Here is a 16,471-nt window from a genome sequence, read left to right on the forward strand (position 1 = left end):
ATCCGCGGACCGGATCGATTTATGTAATCGAATCGAGAGAAATGCGCGGGTATTTTCAAACTGCCCACTCAGGCCTTCGACCACGCTCGTCCACCTTAGAAGGAAAAAACCGACCATTCGCAATAGGATTCATCTTCAGATTAGTGCAAACCGATACAACTTAGATGAAGGACTATTTATTAAATACAGTGCGCCGGGTGGGAATATCGTAACGGTACTTAGTGTTTCAAAAAAAATACTGCGGGTCCCCCGACGCACCGCGGCGCACTTCCCCGTGCACCTGTCGCCATGGAAACGATTGTTTCGCCTAACAACCAATATGGCCGACGCCGAGGGTAAGTTTGTACATGTCAAATGGTGCGCCGTTATTTAAGGTGGGTTTGGCATTTTCTCCGGGGTAATGTCGCGAGGGAAACGTTTGCTTTTCCGCGTCCGGTTCTCCGCCGAGCGCGGTGCCCTCTTCCTGGTGCCGTCCCTTGGCCGCGAAAGTTTTCTAATTATATATACGGATGTGTCTCGGCGTTTCGATAGCTCGTGTAAAAGAAAATAGTCGCGGACGGCCGGTTGGCCCTTCTCCGCGCTGAAAATAAACCGCCTTATGAATTAACGCGAGACGCCCGCGCCTAGTGCGCTGCCGAGCGCCTCGAGGAGAGTGTTCACGGTTAGCCGGCTCTCTCGGCTCAGTCCGCCTCTCGCTCCGATGTTGTGTTGTGTTTCGAAGAAGGCCGCGGCAGGGACGGACCTCGAGGCCCGACTCGGGCGCTCCAGAGCCCACCACTCGCTCGCCTTATTTCCGCACCCGGAAGACCCGAAGCCCAAAACCGAGAAACACCAGGTCGACCTCCCCCCCGACGATGGCGCGAATGACGGTGATCTGCATTTCCTTATTTTCAACTCTCCCCTTGGGACTTCTCCATTGAATTCGTTTCGTGTTCCTTCCATTCGAGTGTACGTTAACATTGGAAACAATATTCGAAGTCCCTTTTCGTTAAATTTTAATATCGTCTCCATAGTCAATCGTGATATACTTTCCTTATACCATAATCTAAGAAGAAAGCAAATTTCTCCCGAATTCACGTTTGGCCTCATAGACCGTAATTTACGGTATAAATGGTGTTGCAATTTTAGAATACGTATTTCAGACAAAATCCAGGCTGAAGGTATTAACGAGTGCAGTCTGTTACTTAGACCGCGACGGGTCTGATTTAAGTTTAAGTTCCGTTTGCGTAATGTTTCTTTCTTTAGTTACGTGGGGGTGATAAAATATGTAGATGTTTTAATGCAACGTAATATTTAAATACGGAACGTTTAGGTATGGATGAAATTTAATTGATCGACCCGAGGCTCTTTATGGTATGGTTAATGAATGCTCTTAAGATGCAGAGAGCTAAGTGCATTGCGCGAAGTGCTCTCAATGCTGCCTCACTCTTTGACTGAGTCATATCTTTATGCGAAGTAATTCATCGGCAGAATTAATTTAAATATCGCTCAACTAAATAGACTTCTTCGTGTTTAGATTTTCTAGAATGTATTAACCATTTCCTGGGTCTAAAAAGTGTACGTCGCTTCTGTTCAGAATTTGGGTCGAGCTTAATTTTGGGAGGAAAGATCATCGGCACCTAAGAACTAGTTGCTAGTCTTTGATCCCAAAGCGTCTTTCGGTAACAGCGAAAGAGAAGGAACTTGTCAGCTAAGGTACAATTTGTATATTAACGAAATGACCACTTTACATTTCGCCATTATCTAACTTATGTATACGTCTGTTTTTATCAAAACAAAGGAATATCGGAATTGATACTAAGGATTGGAAGAAAGTTAGGAAGAAGTTAAGAAAATATCAATACAGAACAGCTCACCTATCTTGTTTTCCAAATTTTCATTTGCAATTTGGAATGATCCAGGGACAACGTTATATATCATTATTATTTTGTATCGAACACTACTATGAAAAGTTCGGACTTACATTCTACCGAATAATCCGATCAAATGCTATGTCATTAAATAAATAAAATGATGTGCTCTTAAATTGGAGTCATGGCAATCGTCTTTGAAAATATAACAGGAAATATAACTTTCCGTGAAAACCGTTGCTGGGTTTCTTCAACGGTTCTTTCCTTTGAGTTTCTCTTGATGGTACTTCACGAGGTAGATCGTCGTAGGTGGATGGTCGCTTTCGGAAGGAAGGGACCTGTCGCGTCGTCATCTCGATGTTACGTTCGATATCGCGGCACTGGGTCGGTAAATCCAAAGAAGGAAAGTTGTTTCTCGTAGGCGACCGATCGCGGGGGCGAATGTGCGTCGTCGCGAGTCGCGGGACAAGAAGGCGTTCGACATCTCAGGATATTTTTTTTTCATCGAGCATTCACCAGCTCTTCCACGGTCTTCCGTCAGTCCTCGCAGAGTCTTCCTCGAAGATCTACCGGTCTATCAGAATTGTCTACCGATTTTCCACGTCTGGCGCCACGTTTCGGCGAGAATACCGTCCCCACAACCTGCACAATTGGGGTCTCCGGAGCGGGTTAGTGCGCGTAAATTGTTCCTTCAGTATCGTTCGTAAAACATGTATATTTAATTTCTGGGCGAAATCCTGATCATTCCCTCCACTACCTTCGATGACTCCCGAGTAAACAAATTCCCACGTACCCTCTGAACACTTACTAAAAATCTTTAATCATCCTTACCAATCTGGTATAACTAGTGGCCTTGCGGTAAATTGGTGCACGGAGAGGCAGGCATCGGGAATTCGTCGTAAAATCTTCTTCGTCGAGTTATCTCGATTTATCCGCGTTTTCAGTGTCCGTGAAAATTCCTTCGGAGCAGTCAGTCGGCAGTTTCAGTAACTAGCGCACGTGTCTCCGCAACGAGTACCACGAGTACCGAGGATAATTATCCGCGAATATTCTACGCCGGTCACGTTACGCTACCCAAGCGTAAAGTGAATTAGCGCACGCGTCTGCAGGTAGTATTCATCCACGGACATTCCTCGGTTCTTTACCTCCACCCCGCTCCTGCACCATTAGCCTCGCTCCAGGGTCTCGCGAAAGGCTCCTAAACACAGACTCTGCGTTATTATCAGCGAACCGACTATTCCAATCATTCTCCAGCAGGACAAAGATCGATCAAACGTTTTTCCTCTTACGAATGCATCCTCGCGGTAACTTCTCGGACGGACGGAGCTAAGGTGGCCTCGCGGCTCGCCTTGGACTGTCGCAGCTCGGCGAGGCCTCGTAAGAGGGTCACGTGACCGAGTCGGAAGAATGGGCCGATCGGCGAGGGTCCCCTCGGTCTTCCCACGGGGTCCATCCGAGTGCGGGCGCATTTCCGAGGCTCGTGAAAGTGCCCGCTTTCACGACTCGTTCCTCGCGGGACAATAGAGTCCTCTGGCCCGCGATCAGGTCGTTTTCCGACCTCGGTAAGATCGGCAGGTCGCCCGGCACTCTCGGCCCAATGAGAAAGAGTCCCGAAGTAACGATTGCTAATCCTTGTGGGACGATTAATCGCGAGAAAGCGCGAGAGAGACGATTCGCCGCCGAGATCGGGCAGCCAGCTCGTCCCGCGTCGTCCGCGGGGCCGCCGGGCCACAAGTTCTCATCGAGAAATTAACGGGGACGCCCTCGTTAAATGGACACAGATGTGCCGCCCATCCTGCTGCCGTGCGCGATCTGCGCGCGGACCTTCAAGCCGCAGTCGCTGGAGAAACATGCCAGGATCTGCGAGCGAACGGCCGTCAAGAGACGCAAGCCCTTCGACTCCGCGAAGCAGAGGATCCAGGGGACCGAGCTCGCGGAATTCCTGCCGAAGCAGGAGAAGAAGCGGCCCTACCACGAGGACCGGACTTGCAAGCCCTCCTCCTCCTGGAAGCAGACTCACGATGAGTTCCTTCGTGCCATCCGCGCCGCTCGAGGAGATTCTGTAAGTGTGGACTGGCCTTTTTCTTGAGGTGAAGTGCAACCCCCCTCAAATCGGTCGATTCGAATACAATACTTTTTTTTAAGAGCATTGGATAGAACTGTTTCACATGACACGAAGGATTTTTCCAAATTCCGATTTTTACCAAAATGGCAGTGGTTTTACTGAAAAGTCACTTTTTTCGTCTTATAACATTTTCGTCTTTCCTTAATAAAACAGCAAGTTTTCATATAAAAGAAGAATCCTTCGGTCATTCAGCAGTCCTCCATGTGTAGAATTAGCCCTAAAAATTTGAAGCCGATCGGTGAAATACTTTTTGAGATATCGTGGTCACCGCAGAAAAAAAAGAAAACTTTCGGAAAATTCCTGTAACTCAAAAAAATGATATATTAAGTTCAATAATTGTACTATGAAATCACGCTGTTTCCGATTTAAAAATGCAATTTAGTTACGAAAAACAAAATTCTTCAATTTCTCCTATGACAACTGCATATAACCCCCCTTTTGGTCTGGTAAAGCCAGAGCCGCCATGTTGCATTTTGACATCAGAGGCGAGGAAGTCACGGGAAACTCCCAATCGGTATTTGACTACTTTTTTCACGGTTTTGTCGAAGTGCGGGTGCCGTTGTGATCGATGAGTGGGTAAAATATGTCAGTTTGCGATGACATTGCGCTCATTGTCGAATTATCACCTCGAAATCCTAACGTCGTCAACGGACCAAGTTTCGGAGTATCTCGTTTCGTAGATTCGTGATAAACTGAACGATTCATATTTTCTGCAAATATCGAGCTTCTTCGTGTCGTTCTTATCGTCGTTAGATGAAATACGGAGAATAGATTTATTTTAAGAGAGGAGAGTTACCGTATTTCGACATTATAGCATAAAGATACGGAATTCAATTGCTGCTTAGTTAGGAAAACTAATTTTTTTCATTCGGAGAATCAGACGTTTATCTCAAAAGATTGTCGTGAAATTGTTACCAAAGTCTCTCGCATATGATAAATTCGCCAAGATCGTCGTAACTTTATGTGTATCGTTTTGTGTAGGTCGACTCTAAGGTACCACCAGCGATTTCGACGGGTGCTCCCACCCGTGCCAACGAAAAGGGGATGTGTCCCACGTGTAATCGCCAGTTTGGAATCAAAGCCTACGATCGTCACGTTGCGTGGTGCAAGGAGCGTGCCACGAGACTTCCGGTGAGCCCGGCTACAAACGTCGCCAAGGAACGACTCGAGGCTCGTATGAAGTACCGAGCACCAGCCATGAGAAATAGGCGACCAACAAACCGGGAGAAATACGCCCCCGGGTCAGCCATCAATTTAAGCACCGGCAACAAAACGTCACCAACGTCATATACGAGCAGAGCGAAGGAGAGCGTATCGTCTCCCAACTGCAACAAGATAAGCGACAGTCCGGGAAAGACGAAACCGTCTCCCGTGTGAGTAGACAGCGTCAGTACCTAAGAAGTTAGGAGAATGACGATAAAAATACGCCGACTCGGTTTCCCGCGTGAACTCGAGGAAGTTTAGTATCGTACATCACTGTTTCTCATTATAGAAGACGATCCGGACATAACCGAGAGCCGCCTGTTACCTCCAGTGCCAACAAGTCAAGGCTGACGATGGATCATTCAATCAGGTGAGGAGAAATCAAGCTACTAGGTATAGATTTGAGATTCGTCGAGGGTTTCGGTTCGTGCGGAACGTGTAGTCAATGATGAGCATGAGGAGAAGGGGAAGGGTCGGCGTTCTTTATCAAATTGTGTAAGGTAGGTACCGAAACGGTACATTGCTGTGTAACTAATCGTAACCTTGATGACCTTCTCCTGATGACCATCGAGCGTGCATCCTTGACCCTATTTCCTCCTGCTCAGGCTGACTGAAGACTGCGAATCCGGACTCACCTCTTCACGATCCTCTCGGCGTGACCTTCGTCGAAGTTTCCAACTCCCTTCCGCGAGTCCTGGTAAAACGAGAAGTGACCTCCTGTTGACCCGTTCCTCTGCCGAAGCTCGGAAAATAGAGACGGGAGGATCCAGAGCCGATCGGGTCGTTAACTGCTCTAATGGAAAGACTGACGGAGTGAGAAGAACCCAGAGGATTAACTTGGTTTCTGCCAGGAGTTGCGGCAATCCTAAGCTCAATGATGTCGCAATTAACGATCGAGTTATTGGCATAAGTGTTTATCCTTGCAATATACACGAGAATCGTATAGGCGACGAAAGAAACCATGAATGTATCGATTCTGAACAAGTCACTTGGAAGCAAATCAGACAAGATATTCATAGATCCAAGAATCATCCACCAAAGATGCGTTTTAAAATCGAAGAATTACAACTTCCAACGTGTAGGGATTTGCAGGAAACGAAGGAGCCTTATCATGATAATGAATGCCAGGTCAAATTTGAATGTCAAACTCCTGAAAGTATTGCTAAATCTTTAGAAGATGAATGTAGAAATTCTTTTTGTATCGAAGATAATATTACGTGGATAAATAAAGTTCAAAAACTAGATCAAACTTATTTGATTAAAGAAAGCAAGGACGAGAAGATGAACATGACGACGGAATCGAGTACAAAAGAATCGACTTGTGATCAAAATAGTCCTATACTGGATATTCGTTTAAAATCCAAAGATGAATTAAAATTATCTGATAATATTACTTTGACGTTAAATGTCAATGACGCTAACATATCAGAAAATGAAAGGAACCAAGACTACCGTTCCTACGATGAATCAATGCGTAATCTATTGTCTAAAAAATTGAGAGACTCTTCGAACAACCCATTAGTAGAAATATTTCCCGATTCAATGTCTGTCGCTGTAACAGTAAATTCTATTGATCATGAGACGGACATTAAAGAAATGAAACGTTTGAACAATATGTGCAAAACAGAAATGGTACCAGTTAACATCTCGCCATATAAACAAACATCAGTTGACTCCAAGGATGAAAATACATTTAAAAAGTATCCACATCTTCAACACTACATAGATAATTCTGGAACTCTTAGAGGGGCTGAACGCACTGTCAAAACAGTTGATCATTTTGTAAAGTCTCCTAATTCTATAGACGCAAAGCCTGTCATTCTAGAACAAAAAGACAAAGTGGAGACTCAAGTTGAAGTAAAAGATCCAAATTGTGGTAATTGTTTAAATATATCAACCTTACAAAATGAAAAGGAAACAAAAAATGAGGTTTTAAAGGAAAATGTTAAAATTGTGAAGAATTCGTTGAAATCTGGAGTCAAGAAGGATATTAATCTTAATTCACCAACTTTGTCTGCAAGTCCTAAATTTAATAATCGTCTTGCGCAAAGCCTTAACGTCACTGCAATAGAATACAATTTAATTAAAAATAGCAATGATATGAATGAAACATTGCAAGTAAATTCATTCCTTAAAGATAACCATAAAAATAATTTAGAAATTATAGATAATCTTTCTGAACATTACGGAAGGGCGTCAAATATTTCTCCTATCGATACATGTTCGCCAGGTCATACATTAACGACACAGAAGTTCGGTGATTGGAATTTAAAAGATGGTACCAAAATCGATTGCACAATTAATTCTGAAGAGAAAGAACTATCTTATAATGCAAAACTGAACTCGGATAATTTAGAAGTTAATGGTTATTCTGTAAGATCTAAAGCAGTTTCTCAAAAGAGATGTGGTACCTATGTGATTCAAAAGCCTCCAGAATTACTAAATGCTGAAGATCGAAAAGAGTCACCGGATAGTAGACCTGCAAAGAAATTGCGGATAACCAAGACTGATGGAAATGCCATCGAAAGTGAAAGTGGAAAGAGATACAAGAAACGGAAGGTCACAACTGGGCTCCAGGAAAACGCAAATATCAGCAGCATTGGTACGTCAACATTTTTCACCGAAACAACTAATGAAATTATTGTCAGCGGGCATGAAAAAAAAGATGCAAACAAGAACTTTAGTAACGTCAGTCACGATTCGGTAACCAATAATCAGAATTTGTCAAATGATACAGACAATAAACCGTTTATTCAGGACTCTAGGGTTTCTGATGGTCAGAACATTGTAGACGTCAAAGTGAAATCTCTGTCGGATCCTCATGTGAAATCTGAAAAGCTGAGAGCGTCTTCGGACATAAAAAAGAAGATTCGACACAACATGAATCTTCTTCGTGGAAGTACGGACACATTAGTATCTTCCTTTGAAATAACACAGTCCAACCCCGGCATCATATCAAGTCCATGTACAACAGAGATCTGTAGCATAGAGCCTATCTGTGAGGAAAACAAAACAAGAACATATAACATCAACTCTATCGATGAAGACAATTCTCAAGAAAAATGCAACACTCTTCCAAGAATCGGAAACGGAAATAGCAGAGAAGTTTTCAGCAAGAAATCAAGCCCATTCTATTGGCAAAAAGCTCTGAAGGTCTCATCGAGCAGACTGATCACTCTGGATCCTCCAAAGCAGGAAGGGCTGAAAGTCCTTTGGAAAAATCCCACGATTCAAACCCTTCCACCTGTCGCATCCAATAACCTACCGGCACGCCGACGAAGGTAGGCTGAATTAACAAGAATTCACATTTATAGGACTCGTGATCCACCGCTTCGACCTGTCTGGAGTAATTATCTTCGATCTGGTCCGGACTTTAATTTCGTACTTAACGATAGAATGTAAGTTCGATAAGGGATTACCGACGTTCAGTAATGGATATTGTTGAAGAGAGTTATCATTTAATTTTCTCATGGCTATACAATTTAGAGAGAGAGCGTCAAGGTGCACATGAAGTTTCAGATACGAAACACGGAAACATGTCCTTCATGCCCTTTACCCGTTGATCATAGCACATTCTTTATCCGTCGACTTGATATCCCCATCTGACGATTCACCGCGGATGGCCATTTGGAGAGATCAAATTTCGACGGTCTGCAAACCGTTAAGATAATCGTTGCTTTTTATAGTATCCTGTACAGCAAGCGACATTCCTATTTTAACCCTACATATAAGCCTTACGATCGTATTCCCAGATTTTGCAATGCACATCACATCTCCATACGACCGAGCAAAGTTAAATTAATTCCTTTATAAAAATGTAACAAACTCGGTCATGCCGGTCGTAGTCGGACATATTCAATATCCTGATGTTCGTCCGTATTCGAGATAAAAATTCACCTATCGCCATATTATGGTTAGCAAGCACGTTTGTCCCGGCTGCAAGGATTATACCCTTTATCTGTTAAACATTCTTTGCACGTGGCATGTTAAGTCATAAACATGACTATAATATTGTTCTACATTTATTCCTATTATCGTTTCTTACTTTACCATCATCGAGCCTGGCGGTGCTTACGTATGTAATGTCTAATAAATATCTTTAACTTATAGCAATGTACGAAAGGATTATGATCCTTTCCTCCTTGCGGAACGCCAGCTGAACGAGCTTCTCTCGGATACAAGCGAGTCCTTACAGGAAGGTCCTCGAGAACGGAATACATCCGAGTCGTCCTCTAATTATCCTCTTTCCCATTCTTCAGCCTTCGCCAAATACCCTGCCCCACCATCCTCGGTGACAAATAAGCGCACCTCTTTGATCGCACCTCCTACAGAATTCGACGACCTTATGTCAGACTTCTCGAGTGATTCCACGGAAACCAATTCTATCTCGAAGGAGGTCAAACTAGAGAATCATTCTCGCGCAAAGGAGACTATCGAACCGCATAGGTCCCTGAACGTCTCCACGAGGCTCGTCGTCCTCGACAAATCTAAGCCGTTCACCGTGAACGAACACGATGAAGCGAACGGCAACCGCGGTCGGAGTTTCATCAATTCCGTAGAAAAGTCGCGGAAAATCCTGGAAAAGGTCACCCCCAAGGTCATGCGACCTACGGTCTCCCGCTGCAATTCGGTCAGAGCCTCGTCTGCGCCTAAGGGACCAGAAAGAAAAGACTCCATCAGAAGTTCTGTAAAGAAAGCCTGCCCTAAAACGACAAACTATTCGAAAACAAATTCCACAGCTAGGAATAATAATTACAATGTACTTTCTGAGAGTAACTTAAGTCTGAGTTCTATAGTCTCCTCGGACGTCGACATTAAACGATCGAACTCTATGTTTGACGAATTAACGAGCTCCTTCGAAGAAGACGTATCCTCGTTTCCTTCTCTAAGATCCTTTCTCAAAAGTAATTCCATGTCCGTCCCTAGTCCCATTCAACATAGTCAACAGCGAAACGGCCTAGTCAGCGACGAGGAATTGTCTTCGCCAGATAGCTACAAACGTCAGGATCACGGCAAGATCAGTGCGGATTCAGCATACAGCAGGTTGTTTGATCTTTTCTTGAATTACTCGTAATTCTTATTTGCCCTGTAAATTGCTCAATTTTTCGAATCATATGAAATTGTTCCTAATTAGAATATTAAGAAGAAATAAATATAGAATGTTCTCAAGTTATTTCTTTTAAATGACATCGTCTTCATATTTAATTAGATATTACTTGACTTTAGAGCATCAGGGGACTAAAATTGGTTTAAGAAATTCAAGTTGAATTGGTTTAAAAAGAGAAAGCTTTTTTTTTTAAATCAACCTATTGTACAAGTGTAGTAACAAATGCCATTTTAAGTACCTTTCTATTTATGACGTTTTATCGTGTTGATTTTTATTTCATTTTCATTTACGTATCTTGACCTTTTATCCATCGCATATACAAGGGAAAATTGTCTAAATATTTGGAATTTATTCCTTTAGCTTAAATCGCAAATACTTCAACCATGGATGCAGCGTAAATGACGGAGGAAGTCGTCTCGATGATGACATTGGATCCGGCCCTCGTGACGACACAGGGACCCCAGTCAAGTACAAAATGTCAAAATTCTGTCACGAGTGTGGCTCGAAGTTTCCTGAAACCGCGAAATTCTGTTGTGAGTGCGGCATCAAAAGACTTGCACTCTGAAGACAAATCAGGTGCTTTGTCCCTGTCAATGAAGTCTTTAAATTGATTTGTAAAGTAACTTTCCTCTGTTTAACCGACATTAAAATTGGGTCTGCCAGGGACAGCAAAAACTGTAGACAAAAGCAGCAATGACCATGATAAAAGTCGAGAAGATTGATATTTATCATTGTTTCGAATTAATGGACAGATTCTTATGATCAAATACGTGTACATTCACTTTATATTATCATTACAAATAAGTTATTTTTTTAGATGACTTATAATTCATATCCAGATATGTGCAATCATACATATCTGTTTGACACCTATCTTGTGGAATGTACTTGATTTTCTCACTTTCTCGACTAGATTGTTCAATGTTGGAAATTTGATGAAATATTTATAGCTTTTGTTTCATGAATTACGAGTACATACAGTTTGTTTACTCTTCTAAATATACAGTGTAAGTTTTATAATTTTGTATGATGAAGCTTTATATAAACTGTCATACATAGTTCACTTAAATAACGTGTTTAGTTTAGTATAGTGAATAAAATAACTGTAGTATTAGTAATAAATAACTGAATGATTATTTCATTATGATTCATTAATACTATAAATACATAAAAATAATGAATTTACATGTAACTATACTTGACTGTTAGTGATAATGGAGAAAACTATTGTCATTAAATATTCATAATAATTAACCCTTTGGCCTATAACCACGAGTCTGACTCGTGGCAAAGTCACGCAATTGGCATATATCGTATAGGCCAAGGGGTTAATGTCATAAAAATGCTTATATAATGAATGCAGGAAAAAAATGTCAAGTTTCAACAATCCTTTCTACTATTACTGTCCAACATTGTTATTTCTAAATTATTTTAATACTCGCGTATAATACATCGTGTTTAAATTTTTCTTATAAACAAGATTAAGTTTATATTGATGGATCTTCAACTTTGTAGCATGCTTAAATTGTAACTATAATTTTTCTATATAAAAAAGTTTAATGTGTGATAGGAAAAGGTAATATTGCTGGTTTTTGGAGGTTTATAATACCAAAGAAAAGTTGCAACTTATGTCGTTTTTAAATTAATAGCTGCTTTCAAAAAACCTACGAGGCTATCAATATGTTGTAATAAAAGTATTTTAGTATCAATATATTGTAGTAGTATTACTAAAGTGTATTTTTTACAAGTGCAATAAAGTTATGCTTCGATCTTCAACTTAATCTGTATATTTTGATATTATTGTAATTGTGAATGTAATTGCTTTGAGTGTATCTGTGAGTAATTTAAATAAAAATAACAATATCAGTAGATTAACAGATGATAACAAACATATAAAAGTATATACCCGTTTATTGAAACTGGTAATAAGATGTGCAATTGATTTGACTTGAATGTTATTAATATGGTCACATACCTGCAGATACTCAATTTGACGGTTAAATTAAACATTTACAGATGCATATTACTACCCTTTATTTGTTTATATTTGATTAACATTACTGCATTCTCACATTAATTATTCAAGTGGTTCAAATGTATAATGTGTTACACCTGGTTTAGGGATCTGCTTTTCCGTCTGGCAAATGAAAAAGAAATAATGTATTTATGCATTACTTATTAATATCATTAAAATGAAGAAATTATTATAAACTTAGTTACAAATATAAATATTATAACTTTTCATATAATTACCACTGGTATCACGGAAGGATACTTCATTCCCAACAAATACAATAGGTATATTGATCCAAAAACACAAAAAGTAGTTGAAAACATGTAAAGTATTGAGAATCGTGTCCTTTTACCAGGATCAAGTTTACGATCATCACATATGTCAAAGTCCATATTCACCTAAATAAAGAGTACATTATGTTAATTATAAAAAAACAGATACCAAATAGTTGGTAAAACATGATACAAAAACTTACAGTTTCATTAAAATTTCTCCTGTATTCTGGACTGTCCCATGGGTAATAAGGATCTTTTAACGCCTGTCCTATAAATGGCAAATCAGGATAGTCACCATAAACATTATCTTTATCTTTAGGAATTCTGTAATCTTCTGGTACAAGATTATATTTCTTTGCTGCTTTGATACGTTCCTCTTCCGTTTGTGGGCATGGACCAGGTTGCCAGTCCCGGTAATGTACTACAATTAGAAAAATACAGTACACAATTAAGTTACTGTTCAAATGTTAACTTCGATTCTGAAGTACACCGCAATGTTTTTAATACTTTGTATTTTAACTAAAAAGTCAATAAAATATAGTTCAATTGTTCTAATCAAAATATTTCACTAAAAAAAAATATCCACTAAACAGGGCCCTAGACAATAATGATCTTTTAAAATAAAATTGCTCATTTTCTAATTGCTAAGACTTACATAACCTCTGAACAAGGGTTGTCAATCTTTATTAGAATAATCGGAAAATTCTAAGTAGCTGTAGAATTAAATGATATGAAATATCGCAGTCACATACCATGCCTCGCGATATTATATGAATAAATATTATTTTTCACAGAAAGTGCACACAAAACTCTGCCAAGTTTTGTTAGCGCCGCCATCTTTTACGATAGATTCGAGCCCGATCAAGCCTTAGATCATATATATCAGTGTATATCAGCAGAGATGAGTTGAGAGATTGCTCACGGGCAGAGTCGCGCGATCGCATCCTGTGCTGCCCTCTGGTTTCGTACGTTAGCTTTCACCGTTTTTTGCCCCCAAGGGCGGCGCAACGAATTTCTGGTAGGGGCTCGCGCATTATTTTTTACGTATGATCGTCAAAATGTCTAATACATAGTTGATTAATAACTTTCAAAATTGATTATTAGAATTTGGGGATTTTATGATGATTAGGATTTTGTGATAATCGGGAGTCCTCAGTTACCGTACCGTCGCTTCTCCCGGTCGCCACCTGACCGCAGATACCTGAAAAAGGTACCCTTGTACTCCTATTGCATCATCTTATAATTACGGATTTTCCGTTAAGGTGACGAGAAAGAGGCAACCGAGGGGTCGGTTGATAAGGAAATTTTTCACAAAACTAGGTGTACCTAATCGTTTGAAATTTTATAACGTGAGTATAAAGACCCTAAAAAAGTGTTCCGTAGCCATGAAATTCCGTTATTATAAAGAAATTCCAAAATTGCAATATACAAAGGTGTGATAAAGAACTGCGCATGCGCACGCCGGGGTCGGGGACCCTATATAAGGCCGAGCGCGCGCTCGGAGCATCATTACCCTTTGGTCTTCCGAAGGGTAAACATCGAGTTACCTGTTTTTACTGTAACTGGCTCAACCCCAGTTTTAACGTACGGTTAAACCTAACGGTTAACCCCAGTTTTAACCTACGGTTTAACCTAAAAGTTAACCCCAGTTTTAACCTACGGTTTAATCTAACGGTTAAAAATCAAACTTCGGTTAACTTGGGTTGTGAAACCGGGCCTTATGAGAGACATCCCCCCTCCCTTCCGTTCCCTTTCTTAATATATTTAACTTAATTTATTACGTTTGTAAAGGGTTTCGGTGCGCAGCAACCTCCACGTGGTGAGCCTGGGGGATCGGTGGTTTCCAACTATTGTTCGAAACCACCGGTTCGCAAATAGCTGCGCGAGTGGTTCCACTTAGCGTGTTTTTTTCTTTTGTATGATAGTAGTTTAACGTAGTGAAAAGTGGAAGCACTCATTGTGTGCGAGCGTAATTGTAAATTGCGGAAAGGATGTTGTCGGGTACCTTTCCATGCAGCTAGTAATTTCGGATTTGCGTGCTAACCGAAGTAGATTTTTACAGGTACAGCAATGCCGTACCTTTAGTGTATCCGGCAGCTTCCGTCGGCACCTAGTACGTCGTAGCTAAGCTACGGCGTGCAAGGCTACCTCGCTCAGGTTGTCGGCTGCGCGATGCGTTGTTTCGCTTTGGCGGCATCCTGCGGGGGCTTTGCCTGCTGTAAGCCGGGACAAGCCCGTCGAGTGAAACTCGTATTCGCGGGCCGACAGCCGAGCTGGGTTAGTCGTCGGTGACGGTGGAAGCTGCTGGATTGTTCGCGTTAGAAGTAGTATTCCCTTTCGGCAAATTATATCCGTAATTCGATGCCAACTGGCAATGTACTCGGCGCCTTATCCTGTACTCTGCGGTGACCGTTGTATGGACGGATGAGTATGGTATGCGAGTAGTGTGTTGTATGGACGGATGCGTATGGTATGCGAGTGGTGTGCTGTATGGGTTATGAAATCTCTGATACAGAGATCTCTGTATCAGAGATGAGTTGGGAGATTGCTCACGGGCAGGGTCGTGCAATCGCATCCTGTGCTGTCCTCTGGTTTCGTACGTCAGCTTTCACCGTTTTTTGTCCCCAAGGGCGGCGCAACGAACTTCTGGTAGGGGCTCGCGCACTCGCGATGGTGGTGCCATCTACCAGTTGCCACTGGCGGCTCACGTACTCGTGATGGTAATACCATGCGGCAGTTGACGGTGAAGGCTTACCTACGCTCACAAACACTGCTCGCATTTGATGGTAAGGAAAGAACACTCGTGGCGCCCTTTTTGACTTTACCCTTCACTTACCTCATTTATTTCATCCGCAAATGATACAGGCAAAATTACAACGTGGGTGCTCGATAGTTAAGATATACTGTAGATATGTCATAACGCAAAATAACGACGGTAAAATCCGTCGGGTCGTGACGCAAAGGGTCCCTCCCTGTGCGTCACGACATGACGGATTTTACCCCCATGTCATAACGCTAAGGATCCCCCCTTTGCGTCACGACACGACGGATTTTACCGCCATGTCATAACGCAAAGGGTCCCCCCTTTGCGTCACGGCACGACGGATTTTACCCCCATGTCATAACGCAAAGGGTCCTCCCTTTGCGTCACGACACGACGGATTTTCCCGCCGGGTCGTGGGTTTTCGAGTGTTATCGAGTGATATTCTAGTGTTTTCGAGCGTTTTCGAGCATTATCGAGCGTTTCTCGACCATTTTCAGAGAGTTATCGAGCGTTTTCAGAGCGTTTTCGAGTGCTATCGAGTGATATTCTAGAGTTTTCGATCGTTATCGAGCGTTTTCAAGCGTTTTAGAGCGTTCTCGAGTGTTATCGAGCATTATCGAGCGTTTTCGAGGGTTTTTTGAGCGTTTTCAAGCGTTTCTGAGCGTTTTTCGACCGTTTTCGTACGTTTTGGAGCGTTTATCGCTAAATTTCAGAGCGGTTTCGAGCGTTTTCGAGCGTTCTTAGACCGTTTTTGAGTGCTACCGAGCGTTTTTCAACGGGTTTCGAGTGTTTTTACAGTGTTTCCGAGCGTTTTTCGAGTGTTTTGGAGCGTTTGTTAAGCGTTTTCGAGCGTTATTGATCGTTATTCGAGAGTTGTCGAGCGTTATCGATCGTTTTTGAGCGTTTTTCAAGTGTTTTCGAGCCTTATCGAGTGCCGTACAGTGCCGTTGAGTGTGGTTAAGTGCACCAGAGTGCCGCAGAGTGCCGGAGATTGCCGGAGAGTTGCCGCAGTGTGCCATAGAGTGCTGGAGAGTGCCGCAGAGAGCTGCAGAGTGCCGGAGAGTGCCGGTAAGTTGCCGCAGAGTGCCGGAGAGTGCCGCACAGTGTCGGAGTGTGCCGGAGAGTGTCGGAGA

General features: G+C 42.0%; 2 protein-coding genes and 1 long non-coding RNA gene across 6 annotated transcripts; 1 reads left to right on the top strand and 2 right to left on the bottom strand.

Moving 5' to 3' along the window:
* Positions 1 to 259: 259 nt before the first annotated feature.
* On the top strand, positions 260 to 12,066 carry LOC105703612. Of its 4 annotated transcripts, none has more exons than XM_012432144.1 (7): positions 260 to 335; positions 3,632 to 3,912; positions 4,957 to 5,348; positions 5,468 to 5,548; positions 8,493 to 8,576; positions 9,289 to 10,221; positions 10,646 to 12,066. In XM_012432144.1, exons 1-7 carry the CDS (start codon positions 320 to 322, stop codon positions 10,848 to 10,850), a joined length of 1,992 nt encoding a protein of 663 aa, XP_012287567.1. In that variant the 5' UTR covers positions 260 to 319; the 3' UTR covers positions 10,851 to 12,066. The 4 variants fall into 4 exon arrangements, with proteins under 4 accessions (XP_012287567.1, XP_012287539.1, XP_012287554.1 ...); XM_012432116.1 differs by lacking the exon at positions 260 to 335 and adding an exon at positions 700 to 869; XM_012432137.1 differs by lacking the exon at positions 260 to 335 and adding an exon at positions 2,431 to 2,518 and having other exon boundaries at positions 3,108 to 3,912.
* Positions 12,067 to 12,302: 236 nt separating this feature from the next.
* Positions 12,303 to 13,469, bottom strand: LOC105703690 (NADH dehydrogenase [ubiquinone] 1 beta subcomplex subunit 8, mitochondrial). The gene is made up of 4 exons (XM_012432269.2): positions 13,327 to 13,469; positions 12,775 to 12,995; positions 12,539 to 12,697; positions 12,303 to 12,422 (listed from the first exon to the last, which is right to left on the bottom strand). The coding sequence occupies exons 1-4, from the start codon at positions 13,409 to 13,411 to the stop codon at positions 12,363 to 12,365; spliced, it is 525 nt and encodes a 174-aa protein (XP_012287692.1). The 5' UTR covers positions 13,412 to 13,469; the 3' UTR covers positions 12,303 to 12,362.
* A 1,816-nt stretch (positions 13,470 to 15,285) lies between these two features.
* On the bottom strand, positions 15,286 to 16,346 carry LOC105697787. Its single transcript, XR_001103883.2, has 3 exons — positions 16,279 to 16,346; positions 15,411 to 15,477; positions 15,286 to 15,329 (listed from the first exon to the last, which is right to left on the bottom strand). It is a non-coding gene; the product is annotated as an uncharacterized LOC105697787 (long non-coding RNA).
* Positions 16,347 to 16,471: the final 125 nt, after the last annotated feature.

The sequence above is a fragment of the Orussus abietinus genome, unplaced genomic scaffold (assembly GCF_000612105.2).
Source record: "Orussus abietinus isolate OABI.00-Male unplaced genomic scaffold, Oabi_2.0 scaffold195, whole genome shotgun sequence".
NCBI classification, from domain to species: domain Eukaryota; kingdom Metazoa; phylum Arthropoda; class Insecta; order Hymenoptera; family Orussidae; genus Orussus; species Orussus abietinus.

Bases quoted from the DNA above. Each gene is read 5' to 3' on its own strand.
- LOC105703612 (XM_012432116.1), top strand. From the start codon at position 701: ATGTTGTGTTGTGTTTCGAAGAAGGCCGCGGCAGGGACGGACCTCGAG. The intron at 870-3,631 runs GTGATCTGCATT...AAATGGACACAG, and splicing joins CGACGATGGCGCGAATGACG to ATGTGCCGCCCATCCTGCTG. The intron at 5,349-5,467 runs GTGAGTAGACAG...TTCTCATTATAG, and splicing joins AAGACGAAACCGTCTCCCGT to AAGACGATCCGGACATAACC.
- LOC105703690 (XM_012432269.2), bottom strand. From the start codon at position 13,411: ATGGCGGCGCTAACAAAACTTGGCAGAGTTTTGTGTGCACTTTCTGTG. The intron at 12,698-12,774 runs GTAAGTTTTTGT...CTCTTTATTTAG, and splicing joins GGAGAAATTTTAATGAAACT to GTGAATATGGACTTTGACAT. The intron at 12,423-12,538 runs GTAATTATATGA...TTCATTTGCCAG, and splicing joins ATCCTTCCGTGATACCAGTG to ACGGAAAAGCAGATCCCTAA.